The sequence below is a fragment of the Electrophorus electricus genome, chromosome 16, assembly GCF_041902795.1.
Source record: "Electrophorus electricus isolate QZ-2024a chromosome 16, ASM4190279v1, whole genome shotgun sequence".
Lineage (NCBI taxonomy): Eukaryota > Metazoa > Chordata > Actinopteri > Gymnotiformes > Gymnotidae > Electrophorus > Electrophorus electricus.
In genome coordinates, this window is record NC_137512.1 from 6,612,501 (window position 1) to 6,639,700 (window position 27,200).

At 39.0% G+C, this 27,200-nt stretch overlaps 2 protein-coding genes across 3 annotated transcripts in view; one reads left to right on the forward strand and one right to left on the reverse strand.

Moving 5' to 3' along the window:
• Positions 1-8,596, reverse strand: part of mtmr7a (myotubularin related protein 7a) — an 11,169-nt gene extending 2,573 nt beyond the window's left edge. Inside the window, exons 1-12 of the mRNA XM_027012987.3 lie at positions 8,364-8,596; positions 7,542-7,658; positions 7,126-7,288; positions 6,817-6,974; positions 6,500-6,628; positions 5,350-5,484; positions 5,121-5,253; positions 1,739-1,848; positions 1,529-1,654; positions 890-939; positions 564-764; positions 251-385 (exon numbers count right to left, since the gene is read on the reverse strand). Coding sequence (XP_026868788.1) covers positions 251-385; positions 564-764; positions 890-939; positions 1,529-1,654; positions 1,739-1,848; positions 5,121-5,253; positions 5,350-5,484; positions 6,500-6,628; positions 6,817-6,974; positions 7,126-7,288; positions 7,542-7,658; positions 8,364-8,390 — 1,484 coding nt within the window. The 5' untranslated portion in view covers positions 8,391-8,596. The remainder of the gene's footprint in view (positions 1-250; positions 386-563; positions 765-889; positions 940-1,528; positions 1,655-1,738; positions 1,849-5,120; positions 5,254-5,349; positions 5,485-6,499; positions 6,629-6,816; positions 6,975-7,125; positions 7,289-7,541; positions 7,659-8,363) is intronic.
• A 5,239-nt stretch (positions 8,597-13,835) lies between these two features.
• Positions 13,836-26,889, forward strand: slc7a2 (solute carrier family 7 member 2). Of its 2 annotated transcripts, none has more exons than XM_027012988.3 (12): positions 13,836-14,142; positions 15,400-15,770; positions 16,344-16,499; positions 19,420-19,585; positions 19,704-19,840; positions 20,019-20,241; positions 21,057-21,196; positions 23,034-23,136; positions 24,046-24,248; positions 24,405-24,571; positions 25,043-25,151; positions 25,388-26,889. In XM_027012988.3, exons 2-12 carry the CDS (start codon positions 15,407-15,409, stop codon positions 25,537-25,539), a joined length of 1,920 nt encoding a protein of 639 aa, XP_026868789.2. In that variant the 5' UTR covers positions 13,836-14,142; positions 15,400-15,406; the 3' UTR covers positions 25,540-26,889. The 2 variants fall into 2 exon arrangements, with proteins under 2 accessions (XP_026868789.2, XP_081555595.1); XM_081699469.1 differs by lacking the exon at positions 21,057-21,196 and adding an exon at positions 21,456-21,592 and having other exon boundaries at positions 13,837-14,142.
• Positions 26,890-27,200: the final 311 nt, after the last annotated feature.

A 27,200-nucleotide genomic window follows, 5' to 3' on the forward strand; every position in this document is an offset into this window, starting at 1 on the left:
AGAACTACTATATTATTGTCTTACAGCTTTTCTGCTTATTCAACAATTCAGAACTATAAAAATACAGCAACTGAAGAGTGGGTTGCATGAGCTATTTGCTGCACTGGTAACATCCCAAATACCTAAATGCCATTTTAGGGGCATTCCAATTCCATTCCAATTCCAGTAACCATAAAATCGACCGACTGGGATTTAACAGTAGTTTACTCTAAGTCACACAAAGAAATGTTATTAACATGCTCTAACACACTTGAAACAGTAGGGGGTGGTGAGGGGCTGTAGAACTCCCTTAGTCTGACTGTGGTCTGCTCTGAACAGAGGGTTCACAAAATCCACTTTATTCTTCCATAAGTGAGGCCATAAGGAGTGTGTCTTCTCTCTAATACTTGAGAAAAGAAACAAACACATTGAGATTCAGTCAGTGATAATACAAACAAATGGCAATACGCATATAAATAAAGCTGTGCAATAAAAGTTCTATATGTAACTGTGCTGTATACAAGACAATGTACATTCAGAGAAAACAGTGAGATAGTTCCATTTAATTAAATATATGGATTTACCCAAGATCTTTTCTCTCTTTTTCACTGTTGCAAATGAAGTTGCCATAATGACAAGAATGCACATGATTGTAGATGCTGATGAGGAATCGTTCATTGTATTCAAAAGCACAAGGAAACTGCTCCATAAGTTGCCACACACACTCCAAGAACTGGTCTATAACAGGTGACGCCTCCTTGGGTTCTTCCACTACATGACCATATCTACACAAAGAATCATCAGATAGATATTAGATAGGTAGCAAAAACCTTCCAAACACACACATTTGGGTATGTTAGTTTCTGTTCATTTACTAATTGAAAAATATCGTTCTATTTTTTTAAATCACCGATGAGAAAATTTGTGTCCGAATGAAACCCAGTCTTTTTCAATCAGCACCTGCATGGAAAACAAGCATAATATCATGGAATTATGTAATGTCTATCATTTCAAAGCAATAGTGCTGTACAGAATTGCCAGTATCCCATTTATCTTAATATAAACCATTGTTCTGGCAGCCCAGTTTTTCTGATGTATCCAAGAGGAAATTAAATTCTTTGAGATATAGCTAATCTATGCGCCATTGCACTTTTGCCTTGTTCAATCCTGATGGAGGTCACTTTTTCTCCCAAAAGATTTTCAGATTATTCTTCAAAATTGGACCCTGCTCTTCTACAACTGATCTCCAGGAAAGATAGAGTCTCTTTCAGTGGTCTAGCCAGACAGAGTAAATTCTTATGAGTTAAGAAACAAGGCCCTTGAGTATAGCTTGGCAGTTACCCTTGCATAAATTCTGTGCTGCTTTGCTTTTAAACTTAGAGCAGGGTAAAATCAAATTATCATCAAGTGTCCATCGACATTTACATATCTTTAACATGCACAATTCTGTCATCAAAAAGCATCAATGTTTCTAACTGATCATTACATTTAGCAACTGATATAGTTTATGTACAATCTCCCTGGTGTATTCATAACATACTGAGCTTACCATGAGGCCCTTGAGAGTCCTGTAGAAAGGGTCAAGGAGCACACTGGCCAAAGAGCACACTTGAGTTGTTCGATCCCAACCATCGGAGCAGTGGACCAAGACACTGACCCCTTCTTCTGCCACAGCCTGCATGAACACTCAACACATCAGTGTGGGAGATTCTCTTAAAGTCAAGATTCACAGGCATTCAGAATCAGTCGTGCATTTTACCTTGGCAATGAAGGTTCCAGCTGCTAATATTGATTTGATGTGTTTTAACCAGTCAGAAGTTTCCAGTCCCAACAGGAATTCCCCCATGGATGGAGACGGAAGATCGGACACTGTAAAATGAGACATCATAATTACAATGACCCTTGGGAATGGTGTAGAGAAATTAATTAAATAATAAATATATAAAAAATTAAATGCATAGCAGCATTTTTGGGACAATAAAAAAAAAATTAACCCCAAAATATGCTTTTGTAGCACTTCCTTATATGGAAATTATTATTATTATTATTATTATTATTATTATTAATTTTGTTAATAATATCAATAATTATTATTGATAATAATACTAATAATAATACTAATAATAACCGGACTGAACACTAACCATTTGTTATTTTGCACATTAAAAAGAACCTCCCACACGTGTGTGGTTTTGTTTCTATTTTCAGACGAAAAATAATAAGAGACCAGGTCAGGAAAGTAAAGACCAACTTAAGAACAAGACACAATAACTACATTTACAACACCCTCCCAATGCAGAATGCGAGAATATTAAATGACTTTCTGTACTAAGGCTAAATAAGCAATATTTAACTGGAGTCAAAGTTTTGAAGGCAACGGTTTATAAAAAGCATAACAATATAAAGTGTTTAAGCTCTCTTCATTTGATTTACTTGGAATATGTGACATTGATACATTTTATCTTTGAAAGAATATGTAATAACCTGGTAAGGGTTTCATTAAAAAGCTCATTAGTGTGCAAGGACTTTAACAAGTACCTCTTCATTAAATATATGGTTGCATGACACTTACTTCCACAAGTTATATGGTTGTGAGAATGTTTGTGAACTTGTTGGATTTATCTGGATTCCTGCATGACTGGTTCTTAAAATATGACCATCAGCTATGCCATGCTAATACATAAAAAGTGGGCGAATACCAGAAAGTAGCTGTCCATTTGGCAGGTTTAGCAAACAACAAATGGCAGACAACATTTTATATTGCCATGTCATTGAACAAATGGTTTAAAGAATCATGCTCCATGACAGAAAAAAAATGTGTCATGCTCAAAGAAAAGCGTGATTGATCAGGTGTTCTAGTCAGTTCAGGTATGGGTTTGACTAGCCCTGACATATAAAAATGGCCACAATTTGTTACTTACTATTGCAAACAGAATTTTTTTCAAATACAATTTCAGAAGCTCTTGAGTGAATTTCATAAACCTAAGACATGGGTATTTGTATTTGTAAAGCCTTGGCCATCCAACATTCAGATCAAGATTTTGCATTGTTGGAGGAAGTATAATATTGTGGGGATGCTTTGTTGGTCTAGGGCCTAGACAGTCTAGGGCCTTGACAGTCACTGAAGGATCTATAAAGTTGTGTTAGAAAATCACACAGCATGTCAGGGTGTCAAAATGGAAGGGGTCTTGCATCATTACTTTCATACAAATCACAGAAGCCAATCAACAACAGAGGTTCAAATAGAAAAAACAGCATATTTTAGAATGAGCTGGTCAGAGTAACAATCTCCCACTGAAATCCCTTTAAAGTGGGGTGATTTGAGTCAAGATATTCAAACAAGACTTTGGAAAAAGACAAAGACATGCACAGGAACAGAACCATTTTTGCATAGATAACTGAGCCAAAATACCTCCACTATAGAACTGAACATCAGTTACAAAAACTTGTAACTGGTAAGCATTGTTGACAATATGTCACCATGAGGTTCAACAAGGCGATCCAATAACACAGCACAAGTTTATTGGGGCAAGGCAAAAAAAAAACAAACAAACAAAAAAAAAAAAAACAGGAGGCAAGACATCAAATACTGGGAGATCAGGGAGGTCAAAACCAGAGTATACTGAAAACAGCAGAGAACACTATGTTGGCACAGGGCAAAACAATACTTTGCAAGCAGAGTGTAATAGTGTAAGTATTGGGAAGTTATCAGTCTGTCAACAGCTGGGGAGCATTAGTATTCTGGCAAAGAGGGGTGTGGTATATTTATTAGAAGTGTTTGACTGTCTTGGACAGGAAGTGGTTTGCAGACATGACAATAAATACAGTGCCATTAGTTATGTGTTTACACACTTTGTCCATTAGTGAAATTGACTGAATAAATCACTTTATCATTAAATATATGTGACAGGACAGGGTGGTGGTGGAACCAAGCACTTTCTTTTAGCTTTTTCTCTATAGTACCATACCAGTCATCCCTCCACAAAGGTGTAACACTGTTTTCTCGCTCCTGTGGGCTTAAACGCACAGCTCAGCAGGTGTGGGCAATCAGTGGTGAGTAGCAGGTGTGCATGGTCAGCAATGATTATCCCAAAGGATCCTGGGAAGTGGACTTCCCCCAAGGCTGAGTTCCTGTTCTCCTAGTGCACCCCTTAGGCCCCCTGCTGGTTGCCAGCAGAGCACGCTGGATCCTTACAACATTGTAACATTTTGTCCTGATATTTGTTAAATAAAATTGTCTGTATTTGTTTTCATCACTTAACAAAATGGGATCACATTTTAAGAGCGATTAGTATAAAATATAGTTAGTTTCAAAGGGTTCCCAAGCTTTTTATTACAATTGTAAATATTCTATGGAGTGCTACTGACTTCCTGTGAGTCCCTTTTTATAAGAGTGCTTCAAGCTTGGATTATCAGGTGAACAAGTTCAGGCCTTGATATCAGGACAAATACAGTCCAATGTTCTAGGAAACTACCATTCTTGGAAGAATTAGAGGAAAAGGCTCCAACTGCTTTTGCTGTAACAAGAGCTAAAACTGCCACATAGCCTCTGCTGGACAGCTACTCTCTGGTATTCACCCACTGGACTCCCTAGTGCTTTCTGGGGCAAAATGTTATCACAGCTAAGACTACCATTATTTTTCCAACACTGAATCAAATCATTCTCACGTCCCTCTTTTTCTCAAATGGGGAAAAGGGTCGCTTGGTCATCAACTTGAAACAAAAATAGTCAAGCAATGAAAACCAGATGGATTGAAAGAAACCTTACCATAATCCCCTGCATTAACATGCACATCTCCTACGGTCTATGTGATTATGACATTAAAAGAGAACACTAGGCTGTGTCCTGGTGTCTTAGTACAAGATGGATTATAAGACTACTTCACAAAGGATGATGGGACACTGGCTTGACTTGGTCCAGCAGTGGAAATAATTCATAACACAGCTCCATGCTCTTATTCTGAAATCCTGTACTACTAAGAAATATGAGCCATTTGTGGGGAATGATCCCTTGTACTACAATTTCAACTCATATATGTGTTGGGACATTGTGTACTTTATTTGTTCAAGTTCATCTTAACCTGATGTGAAATGAAACCTGACCTGAAAGCGGAAATTTGGAAACAGAGGTGACAGAATACCTTCAATCAATTTTTGTTGACTGTTCCTCATCACATGAATATTTTCAATGCCAATGAACTGAAACTTGATGTTGGTGTAATTATCCTCATTTTCATAACCCTTTCCAGTAGCCCGGTTTGCCATTGCATTCAGCTGAAAAAAAAAAGAGAATTTCCACAAAGCTTGCAAGGGTAAACCTGACCGTTATGATATATCTCTTGCATATAGTTTTTGAGTCAGAGGCCATACCTTGGGTCTGGTGTCCACAACATACATGAATCGGCTGCCAGGATTGGACTTCATGATGGCCTCCAACATCTGTTCATCTTCCAGGCATCGAGCACTAAAGCCAGACAGAGGCTGGCTGCTGCGACATATGACTGCCTAACACCGAAATAAGAATTTGGTGTAAGCAGGTCTAGAGTGCACCACTTTGGGAAAATAAGAGCTATGATGTACCTGTACTATTAAATGTGACCACTGGTGTAAAGTAATAGTTTAGAATGCTCTAGCTATGCAGAGACATTTATTTCCATAAATGTCTGCCATTTCCCCCGTTGCCATAGCGATCCCACATCAGATGGTAAAGAAAGTACTGAAACTCTATTTTTAGGGCTTTTTTAGTACTTCCGTGATCTTAAAGGGTTACAAATAAAAAAATCACAACCATAAGACCTTTAGCAATTTACATACTTTCACCCACAAATGATAAATCAAACCCAAGGCACTCAAGATGACACTGTCCTTTCCAGAAACTGGGCTCCATTTCATGAGAATTTGACATTGACCTCATAAAAATCTAAAGTCATGTTGCAGATAGGATTTTTTTAGACACTCTGATGACAAATGGGATTAACTGAGCATAGATATGTAAAGAAGAGGATGTTGGATGACTGGCACACACCACCCAGGTTTGTATGTAAAGGTAACATAACATGCTTGCATGCTCTTTGAAACTCCATATCCAAAAGCAGTGTTCTGTGGGGAGTACTTGGTCTCAATGAAAAGAAAGGCTTGTACCAACAATGCAAACCCACACAGAGCACAAGGAACTTGACCTGCGTTTTAAGCAGCTCATTTATCACGGGAACCAATACTGGACGTTTATGCCATGTAAATATTTTTGGAAGCTTCTGAAAGAGAAGATACATTCTGTGTAAGACTCAAGACACAGTTTATACTCAGTGAAGTACTTGGGGGGAAAAACCACAATGAAAACAGAAATGTCTAAAGCTATTGTTACATAAGAGGTATTCCATTTAAATTTTCTTTCTGCTGGCAAAAAACTACAAGCCAGATGACACTGATTAAAGGCAGAACCAAACTCTCAAATGCCTTATGAACCCTGAAAAGCTGATGTTCCTTGGTGGGAATGTGTCACAAATGCAGCAGAACTCACTTGGGTTTCCCTGTAGTAGTATGACAGTGTGGGAAAACGGCCTTTGCTGCGAAACCTGGAGCTCCCTACGATGACGGGGAGGCTGGCAGATTTGGGCACATACAGGTCAGCAGGATAAGTATCGCACACCTGTCTCGAACGAGGAGTTACACATGGAAACAGACATATTGGTTAAAGACATATTGATTCCTTGCATCTATGTATCACATGAAACTCTTTGTCGCTACAGATGTTCTTCAATATTATCAACAAATATGTGAATGTAACAGCCAACATACATTGGTGCATGTGCAAAAGTATTTGGGTTATTTACTGACTCTGTATTCTCGGTTGACGGAGGTGGTATGCCATAACTTATTTGACACTCCCATACGATTGTATTCAGCTTTCAGGTTTAGAAAGTCCCAAGCCTGGCCCCTCGCAGCCTTGTCAACATTTGGCATGAAGGAGAAGCAATAAAGTTCCTCATACCGTTCTAAAAGATAAATAAAGACAGATAAAGTTCTGAACATGGATTTGATCCCTGAGGCTGTATTTTCTCACCTTAGCACTGTGAGCATGAAAACCACCAAAGTGTAGAAAGAGCAACAAAACAATATTTGAAGTTGTGAGACACTCCAGATTACCTGTCCTAGAGAGACGTAAGAGAGACACAAAAACATCATTGCAGTCGTTCTCTTTGGGGATGAGCAGTTGAATGACCTGGAAATTCTTGCACCGTATGAGAAGCGGGTATCCACAAGAAGTAATGCTTAGCTTCTCAACATTACACACTAAACTATGAAGCACCTGTGATTAAAACCAAACATAACAAACAAACAAACAAAGCTCAAACAGTAAAAAAAGCTAATTTATAATCAGAGTTGTCATTCAGTTTATTACTGGTTCTTTAGTCTTCATATGATGTTATTAAACAGCTGGGAAACCCAGATTGCCAGTGGCAGTTCTTATATTTGCTATACTGCACAACTGTGCACTTCCTTTACAAAATGGGGAAAAATACTGTAGATGGTGGGTAGCATGTCTGACAGAAACCACTTACCCATAATTCATTGTGGACCTCATTATCTACAAAGATCGTATGAAAAGCTGTCAAATACAGTGTCCCAACTTGTGCTCTTCGAGAAGAGCTTCTGTCCGCTAACTGGACTCTTTCAACCTGAAGCATGACACAGCAGACGTTGGATAACAAATTTAGAAATCAATAATTTGCAAACAGTTTAGCCACAGCAGTGGTAGCTCAGTGACTTGCCAACAGAAGGTTGCTGGTTCAAGGCCCACCTCTGCTAGGTGGGCCTTGAACCTGTTGGGCCCCTGAGCAAGGCCTGTAACCCTTACTTACTGTGTTGTAACCATCAAGTTGCACTCACTCCTAATATAAGTTGCTTTGGATGAAAGTGTCAGCTAAATGCTGTAAGTGTAGACATGCGTGAAATATCAGCAAAGTTATTTTCATATATGACTTGTCGTGACGACTGATGTAATAGATTTGTTATCCTGTGGTTTTAACGTGTACATATCTCACATGAACTCAGTCTAAAAATCTTGTAATTCGGGAAACTGATATTACAACTGTATTATTTCTATCGTGTTTCTGGTAAGAGCTGTACAGTTGTGGCCAGTAAACATAGCTCCATTTGCTCTCATGCAGTCACATAATTTAGATATCAAAAACTAGGTTTCAAATCCGACCAAATGCAGTGACGCAAATACATCACACAGTTTGAAAGACAATAAGATTAAAAATATTTTAAGGCGTCCCATCCAACAGAAATACATGAATATGGGCTTTAAAACATGTAGCTATTTGTCAACTAATTTGCAATTGTATTGCATGAATTACTGGATATTGCAAATTAATTACCTTTGGCAGCCGGATGTGCTCCATCATCACAAACAAATCCCTAGACTGGCAAAAATGATCGGAAGCCTTTAGAAGCTGCTCGCAGTGTCAAGCTAAAAGGGCCATTTTAGTATGCATAATCTCATCACAGTTTAAACAAGCTATACGGAACCCATTATATAGAAATCGCTGAACCGATAGGTAACCTAGCTACCAAGAACATGTTTCCTCCGTCAGTAGTGGTGAATCACCATTCCCTCTTTGTCTATATTCATGGTCCTAAAGCCGACGTATTTAGGGGTTTGCAGCGTGACCATGACAGCAAAAAGCGGAAAAGGCCGGTTTAGTGAATTACAGCTGTAGGCCTATCTTGCAAGTATTTCTGAGTTGAATGGAAATTATCAGTAAAAATTAATTACCATTTTACATTTTAATGCCTGACTTTAACTTATATTGATGATTTTGTGAGCCAGAAATATAATTGTTGGATCATGTAAGTGTTCTTATTTTCTTTATACTGACACAGCCAAAGTTTATTGAGAAGTTCAGTACATGAGAGTCACCTCAAATCCTTAACTTACTGTTTGTCAATTTCATCTTTAAAAAAAAGATTGCTGTGGCTTTGATATAATTAGGCAAACCTTATTCCCATACCTGATTAGGAGCAATGACAACCCTAGAAAAACCTTTCCAGTGTGGTTCAAATGCAGTTACTCGATTGAAGGACACTATAAACATCTTTGCGAATTACTGTGTTTACTATTACTATTAGTGATCAGACACGATTACTGCTAAGGGATCTTGCGACTGGAAGGTGTGACTTAAAATGTGCTCTTCTATCGCAGGTTTACAATATGGGTTTTCATATGTGTATCAAACAAATGTGAAGCTGGGAATTTAGGATGCTTCACCACTGGTAGACATATGTAGGATCAAAATGTAAACGAATGCTTCTATGAGTAAATCATTTTTGGAACAGGGGCAGTGTAACGGTGGCAGCACAGAGGAAGCGAGAGGTAGGGTCGAGCCAAAGTGCTCTTTATTCTCCGTTCTTCACATACGACAAAACCACAACAAATATGCAACGATACTCAGTCCAACACTCTGTGTAGCGATGTACAGGCTGGAAGTGAGTAGTCCGGCGTTCCACTAATGTGCAGCCCTTTCTCTCGGGACCTGTGAGTTTAACTAGAGGGAGAGAACAAGGGACAGGTGAAGGTGATTAGTGGGCAGGGGATCGGGAACGTGGCAGGTATGTCGTGCGATCCCTAGCGGGATCCTTCTGGATGACCGGCCTCCCATGACAGGCAGTCCAAGGCTAAGGGTATTTGGGCGCTTCTAGGGCCCTGCAGAGGGCTTTCAATGATGTTTGGGTGTCAGCCTGGGTGTTGCCAAATCTGACACCATCCATCCATTAGGATGGAGAGTGTTAAAGCTCACTAGATGCTTATCATTCTGCACTCTTCCTGGCAAGCATCTCCAGTGCATCAGTGTTTCCAGTGTATCCCGATTTGAAATTTTTGCATAGTGGCCATCTAATTACATCTATCCTTTTCTATCTTCAGGGTGACAGTTTACACTTCATACTGTTTTTCAAAGCAGGACATGCATGTATTTCTCTAGGTTTGCTGGTGTTTAGTAGCTGTTATTTTAAATTTTGTATTTTTTTATTTTTTTTTACAGATTTCTTTGCCACCTTGTCTGACCATGTATTTCCAATATAGTCAGGATACAGTTCCTCCATGTGAGCTTTTACATTTAATATGAAAATTTCTTCTAACAGTTGTAGATGTAGGACACATAAAGTATTTGGATAGTCTGAAAATAACAAAATAACAGCAGGTCAAGGTGATTTGCTCATAAGAATTGTGGTTAACACCTTCAACGCACAGCATTGGGTGTCCTAGCAGTGATAGATGACATAATGACAGGATTCACAGAGCATGCAGCAATATAACAGTCCCAGAATATTTAGCATTAGAACAAAGTAACAGATATAAATCTTAATGGGGGTAACAAAGAGACATCATATGACTCAAAATAACAAATGAAAATAAGATTGAAGTATATAAAATTAGACCTTTAAACACATTTAAAGTAGCTTACCTATTTTACACATTCAGATTAATCATAAATGAACAGAGGAAGTCAACAATGTGTACAATTTCCTCATATGTGTCATTTTCTGAGCAGAAAATTACATGTTATTTATACCTTTATGACTGTGAATAACCAGAATAATAAACCAATAAGTCTGTTTAGGTGAAGTAGGCAGAAGCGATTCACATGGGTTGTGTTGCTGGGCACTCCCAAAGCAAAGTCTCTCATAACATATTGTTTTTCTGTCATATTTGGTAAAGCATTCTTAGCAAAAATCCTTGAGCTCTTATTTTTGGGGAATTTTATATAGATATGTATTTATTTTGTGACTGCAAAATGTTGGGCAACAGCTGTAACACAGGGATCTAAAGCTTGTACAAAGGAGAGGTATAAAAACAACCTTATATCAGTTTTCTATTTTTAGTTTATAAACCAGCTTTTTGAAGCTGCTGATCAATGGTACATACTGTTAAGTACATGTTAGTACTGGGAAAGAAAACAATGTCAAGGACTTCAACCTGCCAGTCATGCTTTTCCTTTGATAAATATTAGAGCTTTGCTTTGAAGTGTGCTTGTTTGGCCTGCAGAGTTGTACTGTTTGCTTTGAGTGCTTTTAATTTTTTTTTTTTTTAAACAATTTCAGATTCTTTTCCTTTTAGTTATAATGCCTCTTTTAATTAAAGAATCATGGGCCTAAGATAATTCTGCATCTTTACATATATTATTGCAATTAGGCAATAATGTAAAGAAATAGTACATGAATCTATATATCAGCCTGCAAACACAATGCAGTTCTAGCATACATAGACCTTATTAGTATATTAATTTTGTTTTCAAAATAAAAAAGACTACAGTGCAGACCTGCATGAAACAGTGACCGACAATACTTCAGAGAAGAAAACATGCCCAAGTATTTGCGATCTAACAATTTGTTATGACACTGTTAATAACAGGAAGCTTCTTTGAGCAACCCTGGGGCAGACTTTCACCGCTTTAATAAAGAGAGCATTAAGTTGACTTTAAATACATACTCATGATTTCACAAGGCTCCAGACCAGCATTAGAATGCAATAGAGAATAGATTTATTTTATGTAAGTACCCTGAGGTGGATTCAAGGTAGGTATTTGTGTTACCATTTTCAATGTTTAAAATAATGTATTTATTACCTGTGGCTATAAATCATCTTTGATTTGTTCATGTTTTAGACAGCTCTACTGTTTCTGCTTTGCATAAAGAAGGAAGGGCCATCCTATCCTCTTGTATAGCAGGGCCATCCTATCTTTTATATAGCAAGGCCATCCTGTGCTCTTGTATAGTTGATACATTTCTAGTCTTTCTGTAGTGGTGGTAAGAGAATATTTTATCTAATCTGGTATCTTTTATTTTCTGTGTTCCCTTTTACCCCTATGATCTACATTTGTTTTCATTATTTTATTTTCATATATTTTGGCATCATTAGCCTTAGTCACCTATTAAAACCCATTGACAGAATTAAATGAACTTTAATGTCCTATCAGTAATAGTAACATCATAAAAACCAAACATATGCACATAGTCCTTTGAAATGAAAAGTAATTTGTTTTCTAAGATAAATACAGTTAGTAGACAGTTCACATAGTGACTGGTGGCCACCACATTAATGCCATGCAAGTTACAATATTTATATTATTACTGCAAAATACAATGATAATACTTTTGAGGGTCTTTTACATACTGTATGTCTTCTATGTATGAAAGCTTTTTTGTCTTAGGTCAGCCTTTTGTGAACATCTGTTTGTACCATCTTTAGCCTTGTTACTAATAATTGACTGGGACGTTTCCTGGTGACAGCACACCTAAGTGGTGCAAGGTGCCCCATTGACAAACAGAGTTAGCAGCATGGCGTAGCAATCTGTTGTCTAAAGATCCATGTGCTCAATAGCATTAGATTGATCATTACATTAGTAGTTTGCCTAATACATCGGCAATACTCCATAAGACTGAGTCATACAAAACTGCATGAAAATTCTTTCAAATCAGTGAGATACATGTGACTGTAGGAATGAAAAGAAATAAAGGTCTTAAAAGCTCTTAAAAAGAGAGCAGCTTTTGTAACGACAGTGTTGTGCACAAAGGGAAATCTGTATACTGAATGGAATATAAAATACTGCACTATTTTGTCAGGATTATGAGATAGTCAGTACTACTGGAAAGCCACTATATTGGTCATGGTTGTTCATTCTTATCATGCCATACTTTATTCAGAATCATTTATTTTTAAAGGCTAAAAAACTTTATTGTAATATTGAGCACAGACTGGTATAGCATATAACCTTTCTGTTTGTGTATTTTACAGTTTGTGATATATCTTTTAAAAGATTGTTGCATTTTGATTGGGGCAACGTTTTGCAGCACGACTGGGCATTAGGTTTCATTTCATGTATTCTCTGCTAACCAGCTTTGGCAAAGACTCCTAAAAGTGAAAAAAAAAAATCGTTTACTTTGGTTTATATACTGCATCATGCCTCCCTATCTCCGAGGTGATTGTGCTTTTGAATGTTTGCAGTCATGGTTCCAACTTGCCCATCTATTATGGTTGGCATTTGTGTTCACAGTGGCATTCAGGACACATAATGGGCTTGGGCTTCTGGAGTGATGGTATATTGAGAGGGTGGGACATTGCAGATAGACCTGGCCAAGTCTACAGCAGTCAAAGACAGGCTGGCCCTGGCAGAAATTTATCCTGGAGGTTTGTACCCTAGCAATGTCTCTGTGGTATTGTGATTCAGGATTATGTTGAAAATTGGCTAAACGTGTATCTATATAAATATAGAAAATAAATAAATACATTTATATAATATGTATATTATTTATTTATTTTCTGCCATGAAATATATTTATGTTGTAGTATTTGGAACCTAATTTCTTTCTTGCCTTGGAAACTTAGCTTAACATGGATATATTGGTCTGTATATGCCCAGAAGCTCTTACAAACTTTTCCATAAAGGTCTTTTACCTGTGATCACTCCTCCGTGTTCCCCTGTCCAATCAACAGCCAAGCTTTTAGCGACTTGTTCACATTGTGCTAGTCAAACAGACGTGTCTGTTTCAATGTTTGTCAATGTCAGTTGCTTAACCATTTATCAGTGGTCAGTAAGTGCTCTAGCAGCTGGATATGTTTGGGCTGTGTGTGCATTTTTTAAAAAGAAAAATAAGCCATGAAAATGTTCATTTCTGCTTCCCCCCCCCCACCCCCCGACCCCCCCACAGTACATGAGTGCCTTTCTCTGGACCCTATATGAAACGCCATTATATGCTTTCTAGAGAAACTTTGCCTTCCACCGTCCACACTCACAGGCTAGCTCCACCCCCTTCTTCTTACCTCCTCCTCTTGGGGTGGTACAGCTGTCAGACCAATCTCATGGAGTCCAGGCACTAGAGCAGCACAAATTAGGGCCCACCAAGATAGAATCAAGGGAGGAGTGAAAATAGAAGAGTTGGGGGTTCGTATGTCAGCAATGAGGGCTTGAGCTTCAGCAAAGAAAGTATCAAGCTTGAGATGGCGCTTTATAGATAGACTGACCTACAACTCACTTTTGAACCAGTCAGTGACGAGATTCCTTAAGGGGTGTGTGGGGGCTGTAAAAACCTTCACTGAGCTGCTGCAACTAAGAATATTAAACCTGCAACTGCCTGTCGGATCATTCTTGCATTCTCCAGGTAAGTAATGTGGCAAGTCCATGCAAAGCCATTCTTTAGCCTTAGCGTTTATGCAACTAATTGTGTTAATGGTAAGCTAAGCATAGCCTGAAATTCAAGGAAATTCAAAGAGTTAAAAAAGCAAGGAATTGTTTCTCTAACTCTAGTCATTTCTAGGAATAATAGCCAGTGTGTTCAGTACAGACATGTTGGAGATTTGTGATAAAGGCTGTAAATCCTCAGAACTACTTTAGAGAGCGAGAAAGGGCAAATGCATTTTATGCAGCCTTGCATTATTATGGCAGTGTTCCTTTATGTGCACCAGAGAATTCCTAAGCCTCTGACAAAGTATATAAGTGTAGAAATGTTTATTTAATGGAGTTGAGTTTGCCAGGAGTTTCAGGCAGACTTTATGATGCAATCTCATGAGTGGATCTACAACCTGTGAATGAGCATGCAATAAATTGCAAACTGTCAATAAAAGGGAAAACATATTCATTTTGACATTCTGATGTAGAACAATGAAATGAATGCGAACACAGTGAATCTGTTGTGAAGGAAATATTTAAATGCACCTTGTTTCAAACAACCTATTTAGCCACCTTTGATGTTCAGAGAACAGACTAGAAAACTGTTCATAATAAGCCAATAAATTGTCTTAGGCAATAACCAGAGAACTGCAATGTAAGTGAAAAACCAAAACTCTCCTGGCATACAGATACATTAGTTAACAGATATTCTGCCTGAAGAGATTTGTAAAAATGAATTGTGTAATACCTGCTGAGATCTTTTTCTTCATTTTCCTTTCATAAGATTTTTTTTTTTAAGAAGAACTTGCCCAAAGCCTGTAGACACTTTAAAGCAAAACTAGTGTCTCCATACTGACTTCAAGGACAAATTGCATTTCCAGTTTGAGCAGGGAAATTTACAGAATTGCAATACAGCAACGGTATAGCATAGACTGAGCTGTATGTGTTGTAACTTTTTATGTCTGAAAAATGCTGGGGTAATTCAGCATTGTTGCAAGTGACCATGCTCTGTTAATTCCTCGAGAGGATTTACCACAATTAAATGCATAAAGTGTGATCTATAAAAACTGTTTTTGGTTACTCAGATTTTGTGGTTTAAAGATTTTTATTAACATTTTTATTGTTAGTAATTCAAGAACCTCCAGTATTGCTAGTTTTCCTCTTTTCTTTTTGAAGACGCACGTGGCTTTTAATGCTCAGTAATACACATGCACACACTATTAATACCTTTTTGGTTTATGATCTTAAGTGAAAGGATGCTGGCACACTTGCTGTCATTTGGCCACTCTCTGGTGCGAAGGAAAAATGTGGATTGTCTAGAGGAGTCCAAGCTGTGCCGCTGCCTCTCCACTTTGGACCTTATCGCCCTGGGAGTAGGAAGCACACTTGGGGCTGGGGTCTACGTCCTTGCTGGAGAGGTTGCCAAGGGCAATTCTGGTCCCAGCATCGTGGTGTCCTTCCTCATAGCTGCTCTGGCTTCTGTGATGGCTGGCTTGTGCTATGCTGAGTTTGGTGCTCGGGTGCCCAAGACTGGCTCAGCATACCTGTACAGCTATGTGACAGTAGGGGAACTCCTGGCTTTCATCACAGGATGGAACCTCATACTGTCATATGTCATAGGTGAGTGTAAGGTACTGATGGAGCACATAATTCATACCTTATAAAGACATATAAGCTTTAAATGCAAAACATCATATCATTAACTGCCAGTGTTGCCTGTTATTTTGTAATTTTTGATTTAGGCCCATTTTAAATAAAGGGAAAAAAACATGCACTGTACTAGGTAGTTATTGCACACCCTGTAGTTGTACCTAATTGGATAGCATAATTTATAGTCAACTGTAAGTTGTAAACCACCACTGCTGACACCATGATCGTATTCTCAAATTATTAGCCTTTTACTGGCCTCATGAGTCTCTTAGTTTTGACCAAAGGACAAATCCTTTTAATATAGATTTATACTGTAAATGGACTTGCTACTGTTTGAACAAACACTGTTTAATACTTATAAAAAGTCAACTGGTTTCAACTCTTAGAGCTTCAGAAGCGTTCTACTTTATACAGCTGAAAAGAACCTCTGTCCGAAATGAGCAGTTTGTTTGGAATGCTTGTGTAGTGCACTGGACTATCTACGACTCCCGCCTTGCCTTCACGCTCTCTCTGCGTCTGTAACCGCACTTTCCTTTGAAACAGGGACCTCGAGTGTCGCCAGAGCTTGGAGTGGAACGTTTGATGAACTCATAGGGGGCCATATAGAGAAGTTCTGCAAAATGTATTTCAGAATGAGCCTGCCTGGCCTGGCTGAATACCCGGACTTCTTTGCAGTTTGTCTTATCTTACTGCTTTCAGGTATCTACTTATTTATTTATGTTTCACACCCTGCGTCAGGGGTTTTCAAGTAAAACTCAAAGATGAACAGACTGTCAACTGCCTTCTCAGGAAGGTCTGAGACATCATAACCTGCACTGTTGTATTTTATAAGCTGCCAGTTCACTTTTCTGTCCCTTACAGCCGTCTCCTTTTTGTAACTATAACGTCATTCTGATTGGCCGAGTTAAGCGCTTTAACACGAGTCACAAGACGAAAGACCAACTCATGAAGCACAACTCTTGCTTCACATGATCTGTTAATTCATTAAAAATGCTTTGCGGTCCGGAAACAAATCCTGGGTTCATAGTCGCCTCTGGGTCTGCTAACTGGTGACCTCAGCCATAATAATGCCTTAAAACCGCATTCGGTAAGGCCGAGAAGAAAGTGGACTTGGGTTTAAAAATCGAACGAGTGCAACTATCAGGCTCCTCCCCCTTCCTCTGGGCTGCGCTCCAGCTCCGCCTCCAAAGCCCCGCCCCACAGAGGAGGCAACTGTGGACATTGCTGGCCAGCAAAGAAGCAGAAACCTTTCATACATAAAACGTAATCTACAGCAGTACTTGTCCCGTAAAAGAACGAACACGCACCAATGAGGCTGTCATAAACAGTGCTAAATAAACAGTAAACCATTTCTGAAAACATTCAACAGGCACAGGCAAAATCAGGAGAAACACCAAACCGATGCGACTGCCTGTGCACTCCACAAAAATCTTTTCAGCAACATCCAAATAAAACAATCGGAAACAAGCTTACATTTAACATTATTACATTTTTGGCATTTAGCAGACCCTCGTTTCCAGATCGACTTACAAAAGTGCTTTTGTACAGGGATCAATGCTGATGTCAGAAGTGCAAAACACGTATAAGTGCTCAGACAACGATAAGTGCAATGACAAACAATATCAAAACTACGCGCTAGTTTTAGTTACTCTACAGGTGCAGGATCAATGGTCATTTTAAATATTCCACTAACAGATAAGTCTTCAGTCTGCAAGGAAAACCGCTGGAGGAATATTGTCTCGACGCTTGTCCTTCTTGAGACTTGAAGCATGGTGTTTCTAGCCGAGCCATACTTCAGATTCGAAGTAATCGAAGCACGGATCGGGCTTTGACCAACGACATTATGTAGGTTTGGCTTTGTAGGGGAGCGTCGAGGTTTTTAAATCTGAAAGCCAAAAACGGGCACGCATCAACGGAGTGCCATGTGTGAACTTGGGAAGACTGAAGGCGTAGAGATCTGATAGTCTGAGATTTGGTGGCTCGCAGAGGAAGACCAGCAAGGAGTGTTACAGTAATCTAGCTCTGAGATGACAAGAGACTGCCCAAGCACACAAGCCTCGAATCCTTCGTATGTTACAAGAGAGAGTTGGGAACTGGGTTGTCCAAAGCTATGCCCAACCTACGAGCAGTCGCGGGTGACAAAACCTGCGTGTCAGAAGGCGGGAAAGAAAAGTTAATTGGGTGTCGTTAGCCCGACAGCAAAGTCACAAATGCAAAAATACATCAAGAAGGGGTAACTAGCTAGGTGCCTGTCAAGCATAAATGTGCAGCAGCGGTTCTGAATCCTTTCAGCTCTTTCCATCTCTGAAAAGCCGTTCCGTTGTGTCTCCTTTATGTATAGCTCGGTCTAATTCTTTTAGCTTTCTTTTCTACATCTGTCAACTTCTTTTTACGTCTCTTTGTTGTGTAAGATGCTGCTGGCAGATGAAGGGTGGACAGTCAGTTGATGAAGGTTGTATACCCACCATCGCTTTTGCAAAGTTCTCGAAGCCAATATAACAAAATGTTATTTTCATACTACTGCTTACAATTTAAAATGACTCGTGAAAATAATGTCCGTACTTCTCTCCGGCGCCTCGATGCACCGTAGTAGTCATCTTGATTTCTGTCTGCACTAGCTGCCGGTAATTACACAATATCAATATAATTCACACGGATAAACACAACACCAACAACTTTCGCAAATCTGTGTTAAATTCTATTGTTTTCCATCATATACATGTTTGTATATATGTCCAGCTGCAGTTATATTTCATAGTACGCACAAGAACTGCCCACCCAACGCACGGACATAAACGAGAGAGCTCGAACAGTACCTGTGCTGCTCTCGGCAGATTCTTCACTGCATAAAGTATGTTGTATTTTCAAAACCCTGAAAACTGTTCAGTTGCATAGTTCTAGGCAACCTGCTAACACACAAGATACGCTAAATGCTGCTAAATCCAACAATAAGCGCCAGAAGTAGGGAAGTGAGCACAAATGATCTGTCTTCAAATATACCTGCATCATAGCGTTGTCAGTGAACACAGTGGATGCAGTCTCATGGGTTACTAAATAAAAGAAATACATGATCTGCTGTCAAAGACATCATCTGCTGTTGTACATTTTAATTTCAAGATATAATATTTTTTAAAAAGTACGCACGGTGCGGATAGGCTTACGCCAGTGAAGCACAGGGATATCACTGATATGGGCAAATGTATTCTCAGCTCCATTAGCAGTCCGCAGCACACTAATATTGCAGAATCACCAACATTTGAATTATTAGGCTGAGGACACTGTTTCAAGAGGACACTGTCAATGTAAACACAGGTACTGCAAAACACTAAGCTTAGTAGGTTACTTACGAAGTCTTCCCCCCACTAAGGCTTAGGGTTACAGTATGTGTCTTCTACCAGGGTGTGATTGCTATTGATATTGGAATCCTTTGGTTGCTTGCATGTAGGGTTTTTGTGCTCGACACATATTTTTAAAGAGAAGTTCATAACAGGACACAACAGGAGAATCATCAGTATACAGAACTCATTTTGCATTCTTACTCCTATATTTTGATTATGTAATGGAGTTTCAGAACCATAATACTGTGTTGGGTTCTTATATATGTGTTTATTCTTTGCAGGTCTTCTGTCTTTTGGGGTTAAAGAGTCAGCATGGGTCAACAAAATCTTTACATCTGTAAACGTGCTCGTTCTTATGTTCGTCATCGTCTCCGGGTTTGTCAAAGGAGATTCTCTTAATTGGAACATATCAGAAGAAACCCTCATAAATGTCACTGCTATGACAAGGTAAAAGATATTTGCTTTTAAATCTTCATGGTGAAGGATATTGCATGTGCATGGAACAGTAGTACATGTAATATTAATGTGATTCCAGCTCATATGTCGCTCTGGTGTTTCATGACAGGAATCTCTCTTACACTGTGAATGTCACTAGCGATTATGGTACTGGAGGATTTTTGCCTTATGGCTTTGGGGGAACGCTAGCTGGTGCAGCCACATGCTTCTATGCCTTTGTAGGGTTTGACTGCATTGCAACCACAGGTATTCATAAACATATTGGCAAGACCTGACATGACTATAGCTGTCAGCAAAGCAGAGACATAACGTTGGTGATTTTTTAACAAGAGTAATTTATAATTTATAATCTATAAAACTATAGTAAGGTGTTTACATTGCAAAAGGGAGACCTTTGATGACAGAACAATGTTCCTTTGATCAGGTGAGGAGGTGAAGAATCCTCAGAGGGCTATTCCCATCGGTATCGTTATATCCCTGCTGATTTGCTTCTTGGCTTACTTTGGTGTATCTGCTGCCCTCACCTTCATGATGCCCTACTTTCTGCTGGATGAGAAGAGCCCTCTGCCCATGGCCTTTGAATTTGTTGGCTGGGGACCTGCTAAATATGTGGTGGCAGTTGGCTCACTCTGCGCATTATCAACCAGGTAATAATCCTTCTGGTTCACAAATGTTGTTCAAAAGATAATTCAAGGGCCTGTCAGACAACAGGCTATTTACAAAGGTGAGGTGTGCCCAATAAGAAATATCTTACTGTCTAGTGAAGTGCACGATTGGCTCTGTGGTGGATTGATTTCTAAAAGAAAAACTTCTAATACCTCTTTGGTGGTGGTTTGTGTGAAAGAGAAGCAAATATGCTTTGCCTATGCACATGTTTACAGTTGCGGCTTTGTTATTGCACTCTTTCAGGACAAATTCTAAGCATGATCAGTGTCTTTCTTTTTTCCTGGTAAGTGAAATTAGCAAAATCACAGGAAATGTGTCCATTTTCTAGATCAGTTAAAGTTTATATAATGGAAGTATCATTTAACTTTGTAGGAGTTTCAAAGGAGAACTGTCCTTAAAACATGATGAAATTGGAACTTTGAACAGTTTCTATTTTTATTACAGTAAAGTACCACCCTAATGTATTCTGTTCTTTTATGAACATGTTTAAAACTTTGTCAGATCATAAGTTAAATTTTACAGCAGGGCCTTCATAAGTGATCCAGGAAAAATGAAGATGATATGATTGAAGGGCTACATCCCTAAAATCTCCTTAAATGCTTTACAGTGTTCTCATCTGAAATCTCCGAAAGCAGATGTACAGTATAGAGCACTGTATAATGCATAAGAAGAATGTTTAGGGATTTGGTCCCCAGCATGTAATTGTTATGCTCTGTGCTGTGGTGCAGTGAGGCTGGTGTGAGGGGGTTGCCTTACTAACGTGTTGGTCCTATGCATGTCTCTGCCCCACATGCAGTCTGCTGGGCTCCATATTCCCAATGCCACGTGTAATCTATGCTATGGCAGAGGATGGTGTGCTTTTCAAAGTGTTAGCCCGAATCAATCCTAAGACGAAGACCCCACTTATTGCCACAATGACCTCCGGTGTAGTTGCAGGTGAGAGTTGGGGGTAGAACTTGCTGTGTAAAATTGGCAACATGCTCCAACAGGCAAATGTGAAGGTCCAACATTAGGCAATCATAGACAAGTCGGAAATTCATACACAAACAAAAATGCTAACACAATGTGCGAGTGCAAAATAAAAATAAGTTACGCCTGAAGTTGGGGAATCATTTGCTCATTCACAGTTGCCTGTGGTGTTCTTAACTGTCAAGACTACTTTGTGTTTGAATCATGACCACTTTTTTGTCCCTAGCCTGTTGGGCTCCATGTTTCCTCTTCCTCGCATTCTGTTTGCCATGGCTCGAGATGGCATACTATTCAGATTTCTTTCCAAACTGAGTAAGCGTCAAACACCAGTAGCTGCCACCATGGCAGCGGGAACCACGGCGGGTAAGCTCCAGTGGAGAGAGGTGTAGCATGGTCTGCTTCGGTGGAGGGGCGCTGTGTGCATGCTCGGGCTTGCGATGCATGATTTTTGTCCGGTGTTGGGTGTGGTGATTTGAATCCAGATGGTCCAAATCTGTTCTAGCCCAGAACTGGGTCACTGCAGATATTAGCTTCTTCCCTTTGGATTAAACTCTTGGAGGGCTTTGGTTTAATCACTCAAGTTTAATTACAAACTATGAAATGAGGTGCAGAGTGTGTGGCACAAATGGGATTTTGAAATCCCATTTTAGGTCATGACCATTTTTTTTTTTCAATTTGTCTTTGTTTTCTATAAATGCAACTAATTCAAATGTAGCTAATTTGAAATGTGAAAGAATCAAGGGCATATTATAGCTACAATATCAAACTGGACCAACAAATCACTCTGAACCAGCAAAAATCTGCAGGTGTGAGTTAAAATAAAAATTTGTTTAACATACACACACTGAGCTTATGAGAAGGGTGCAGCTCTCTGTAGTATCAGCTGCAGAGTGAGAGGAAACTGAAAACTGTACCCTTTGATGCCTGTGGGGGTGAATTCAGTGTGTGTTTGGTGACTCTGTAGACAGCTGGATTGAGGGTAGAGGGTAAAGTACAGCAAAAGCCCTGGGCAGGGCTTAGGCTTTGGTTTAGGAGGCCCCCAAGATTGCTTTGAATTAAGTCCATACTGATGCACTTTTGAGTTTATTAATGTACATTGATAGCCTGCTGAGTGGAAGTTTGGATCTCTGCAGTGGATCCATGGGGCATATCTGGAATTGATTGCTTCCAGTCAGTAAAGAATTTGCGTTATGTCTTGGTATGTGAGGGAGTCCTTTGCTACAAGTTTCCATGATCATTGTTGATATTGTGTATAGTTTGTTCATTAAGTATTGCTACAGAATGTACAGTATGACTGCTGGACATATAATTATGTGTCAATATTCCTCTTTCTGAATAATCTCTTACCTGTAAAGCAGCTTTTATATATCTTAATCTTGAAAGCTTTTCCTGAGAGTTTTATAATACAAGAATTTTATTAAAATGTTTATCAAAATTAATAGAGATTTCCGTTTGACCAATGATAATACAAATCTAAACTAACAGTGTGGAGTTTGTGCATGTGACCCTTTGTGCCATCAGTTGTAAATAAAAGAATACCATATAATATATAATACAATATAATGCAAATAAAATAAAATGAATTAAGGCAAAATGTGCTCTTCAGTGGGCATTGTTTATTTTTTTTATATTTAATCTTCACCAGTTTGATACTGTAATTTTAATCCGTAGACAAACCCTTGTAGACCCATAGTGCTTTGTTTGTTGTTATTTTATGAATGACGCTTGATTCATTGGTGCATTATTTGGAATTCAGTGAAATGTCTCTATGTAACCTGTAATGTTTTGTCTATTAACCCCACAGCTATCATGGCTTGCCTCTTTGACCTTAAGGCCTTAGTGGACATGATGTCTATCGGAACCTTGCTGGCCTACTCTCTGGTAGCTGCTTGTGTGCTTATTCTCAGGTTTGTATCTGTGGTCTCACTAAAAACTCCAAAACATGGCTGGGTGGCAAACTAAACCTCCAAGCTGCAAGCTCAGAAGTATAAAGTGCTGCATGGTCTCGAAGGTTCACGTGAAAGATGCTATGGAATGTTTACTAGAATGCTTATTAGATCTGTGATGTAATCAGCTGAATCCAACTACTGTGCACACCTCGATGGCTTCCTTAGCTAATGGGTTTGCTTATTCAGACCTATTTTCTCAGTCTGGTTCACCTTAAAGGGGGCACAGTTATGTTTGCTGGAGTCCTAAAAATGTCCTGTCTATGAAAACAGGAATTTAAAAAATTTGTGGGACGCTGACCAAAAAACACACGGCTCTGATCCACATGAACCAAGAGGCCTTTCAGGATTTGGTACAAGTAGAGAATAGTGTTTACAGACTTAAGGGAGACTATCATGTGTTACGTGGGTGTGGTGTTATAAACATGAAAACTGTGCTCACTAACATGGTTCCATTAACATGGTTCCATGTAAGTGTACCATAGCCAACACACAAAAAACACTAACTATCCTAAAACAGAACAGTTTTTGTGTATAACTGAATTTGTTGCACACAAGAACTCGTCTGTTTTGAAGTTTGAAATTTTTTGTTTATTATTGTTATAAAATAAGTATTCAAATGATCATCTTGTAGTCATGCTTTGCTGTGCCACTCTATCCTAATTATTGATATTCCTACCTTTCTGTAAAACATATTTTGTCCATGGGGAATTCAAAAGCAACAGTTCCCACTTGAACAGCTGTTTATAGTCAGCTAGTCAGCTATGCTTCCCCAGTTTCCCATATGTGTATTGGGCTTTGGCATGTTGTGATTATTACAGTTGCATGACAGACATTATGTGTCATGATGAAACCTTTCCTGTATTTCAGGTATAGGCCAGACTCTGTGTCGGAGAGCACCGGGATCAGTGAAGAAAGCAGGGAGTTGGGTGAGTCTGAGCTGACTGAGTCTGAGTCGCACCTCAACCGGCTGAAGGACAAGGATGTGACAAAGCTGCACTCGCTCCTCAACCCCTCGCTGCAGCCCACCCAGGGCTCATCCACTGCCGTCAACATGGCTGTCGGGGTCATAGGTCAGCATCACGCCATACCTCATGACCTCTGACGTGAACACCCGCAAGATCATTGCTAAGACATTCAACTCATAAGACCCAGAAGATTTATGGTCTCTTGCTGCATAACATTCAGATGTGTGCGTGGGTGTGTGTGTGTGTTGTGTCTTTCTCTAGTTATCGTAGTGTGTCTCATAAGTGCCCTCACTACACACTATGGACAAGATGTCCTTGCTTTGGAGCCCTGGGTCCTGGGGACGTTGGCGGCATCCTTGGTCATTTTTTTCACGTGTGTCTTCTTGGTTTGTAGACAACCACAGACCAGCAAGAAGGTGTCCTTTATGGTATGTAGACTGCAGGTCAATGCGGTGTCTGCTGAATACGTAGGACACAAGAGGTTAGGGCCTGTAGGGCTGTAATAAGTTGACGGGAAAAAGGATCATCAGATAGAAGCAGAAGGGGCAGTTCAAACAGTATGAAAAATGTCAGCGGTTAATTTGGCACAGCTTGCTATATATAATGCTTGAGTTTAAAAGACATATGTGTGGTACAAAGAATGTAGTTTTGTGAAGCCTGGGATGATAAAAGGAAAAGATTAAACAGAGCCAGGGCAAAGTTTGAGTAGTTACAAAGGGAAAACTGCGTAATGCATGTGCTTGAGAGCTTAGCATATTGCTCTCACCCCTGCTGACATCAAAGGCAGTGTGATGCAGCATGGCAGATTTGCTTCATTTGGCTCACTAATACCCTGACTAGGCTTTAAGGAATAAATGCACACCTGAGCAGATGTTTAATACAGCGTGTTTGTTCCATAGGTTCCTCTATTGCCCTTTCTCCCCATCCTGAGTATATTTGTCAATGTCTACCTCATGGTGCAGCTGAGTGGAGACACATGGATCCGTTTCTCTGTTTGGATGACTGTGGGTAAGTGCTTTCTCTCTCTCTCTGATATGCAAGCATGCACAGCACCCCCCACCAATTAGAATATGTACACTTAAATACACACATGCACACACACACGCGCACACTGAAGAAGCAACAGGATTCATTTATAGCAGAGCTTTATGAAAGGAATCTGAGTGAAATCTACTTGAAATCCAGTGTTGTCCAAGACTAGACTTTGACCATGTAAAATAGTGTGATTAACTCTTGCACTTCAGGTTTCCTCATTTATTTCGGTTATGGGATATGGCACAGCAGTGAGCACCAGAGGCAGCTGCAGGGCCCTGATGGCATGCCAGAGAAAAAAAGGTTCGTAAAGGACGGCGGCGTGGAAACGTTAATCCATCCGGAGAAGACCAGTCAGTTTTAAAGGATGGCTGATTATACTTAGTTTTACAGACCCTACACCAACTTCCAGTCTTGCTGAGCAGTGCACCTACCCCAGGTTGTGTTGGGGATTAGGATCGCTGTTCAATAATGTATTGTAGCCGTTCTGACTGATTAGTACCCTCAAGAGGGTTGTGATGGGTTAATGTTAATAGACAATGTAGGAAATATGAACTTATCTCTGTCATTACTGCTGTGCATTTGTGCATTAGTGAGTGTCTTAATAATTTCAGCTCTAAATGAGCTTTTACAGAATTTTAGACAGTAAACTACAATTACCTCTAGTCTACAGTTACCTCTAATTCATATGTAGTATCTTTAAGATATTTCAAACAGTGAATAGTTAGCTCCGAGAGCATTCACTACTTGAGAATAATCTGTCAGACTTTACTGATGAATTTTTTTTTCTGTTATTTTGTTTTATTTTAATGACCATAACTATGAGTATTCACAGTATTTCTAATCCAAAAAAGCCTTTTTTTTTTGCCACATTTTTCTTTCCTTACCTTTTCCCTTCAAAGCGCATATTATATGATAATTACCCATTTCCCATTTATACTTTTACTTTCAAAGTGGCATGTAGTAGAATTAGGATGTTTGGAACTCTGTCTTGGCAGTCTAACTCTAAGATTACATTCCATTTGCTGACTGTTTTATAACTGGGTTATTTAACTGTCCTGTTTTTTTATTGTCTTATGTACAGGTAGTTCTAATACCAACTCAATGTTCTTTCATGCCCACAAAAGTGTAAAGTATGTCAATCAAACTCAGGCAGAAGCTTGTCCTCATATAAGTTGAGAAAAAATAAGTGTTACGTTTGTACTCTGCAATCAAGACGTTTTTTTTTTCTTTTTTTATTCTTTATATAAGTGCATTTAGATATAAAGCTATTTGTAAAAAAAAAATGCCAAAAAAGAAAGAAAATCCCAGAACAGATATATAAAAATATCTTTGCATTGGCATTAAATGCACCATGCATTATTTTTTGACTATAATCTGGATGGTTTCACATATCCTAATATGGTTTCACATATCTTTTCTTTCCCATTGTGCTTCTGTTAAAATGCATTCACTAGTACAAAATGGCACCCCAACAGCTTTGCCTTAATCATGCCCTGTATGTCTTACTGCTGTGGTCCATGGTTTCAGTGTTATCCAGCTGATGTACACAACTGATGCTTTGATACCAGCAGGCATGATTGGCCAAGTATGCCCAAATCAAGAACCTTTTTCTTCTTGCTGTTTTCCGTCTCAATCGTTGTTCGGAGTTGTAGTTGGCTTGACTAGAATTTTGAAAACCTGAAAGAATAAAAATAGCTAATCAAGAGATTTATATCCATCTATTATTGGCTTTGTATCCTTTGTAACAATAACCCATATAAAATGTCTTCTACTACACATTGTATAATTTTGAATTAAATAGTGATCTTGAGTGTATTACAAAGTGATTCCAAAATTTTCAACAGAAAATTTGTATTTTTTAACTCACATTAGCATATTGTTGTCAATAAATGTCCTTTTTATTTACTTGATGTTTTTTTGGGGGTAGTGGTCAGATCTTCTAGAAATTCAAACACTACACCAACTTCCTATTTCATTAGGACCACCTATAGGTGTACATTTGGTCAGAGAATGTATAACTGC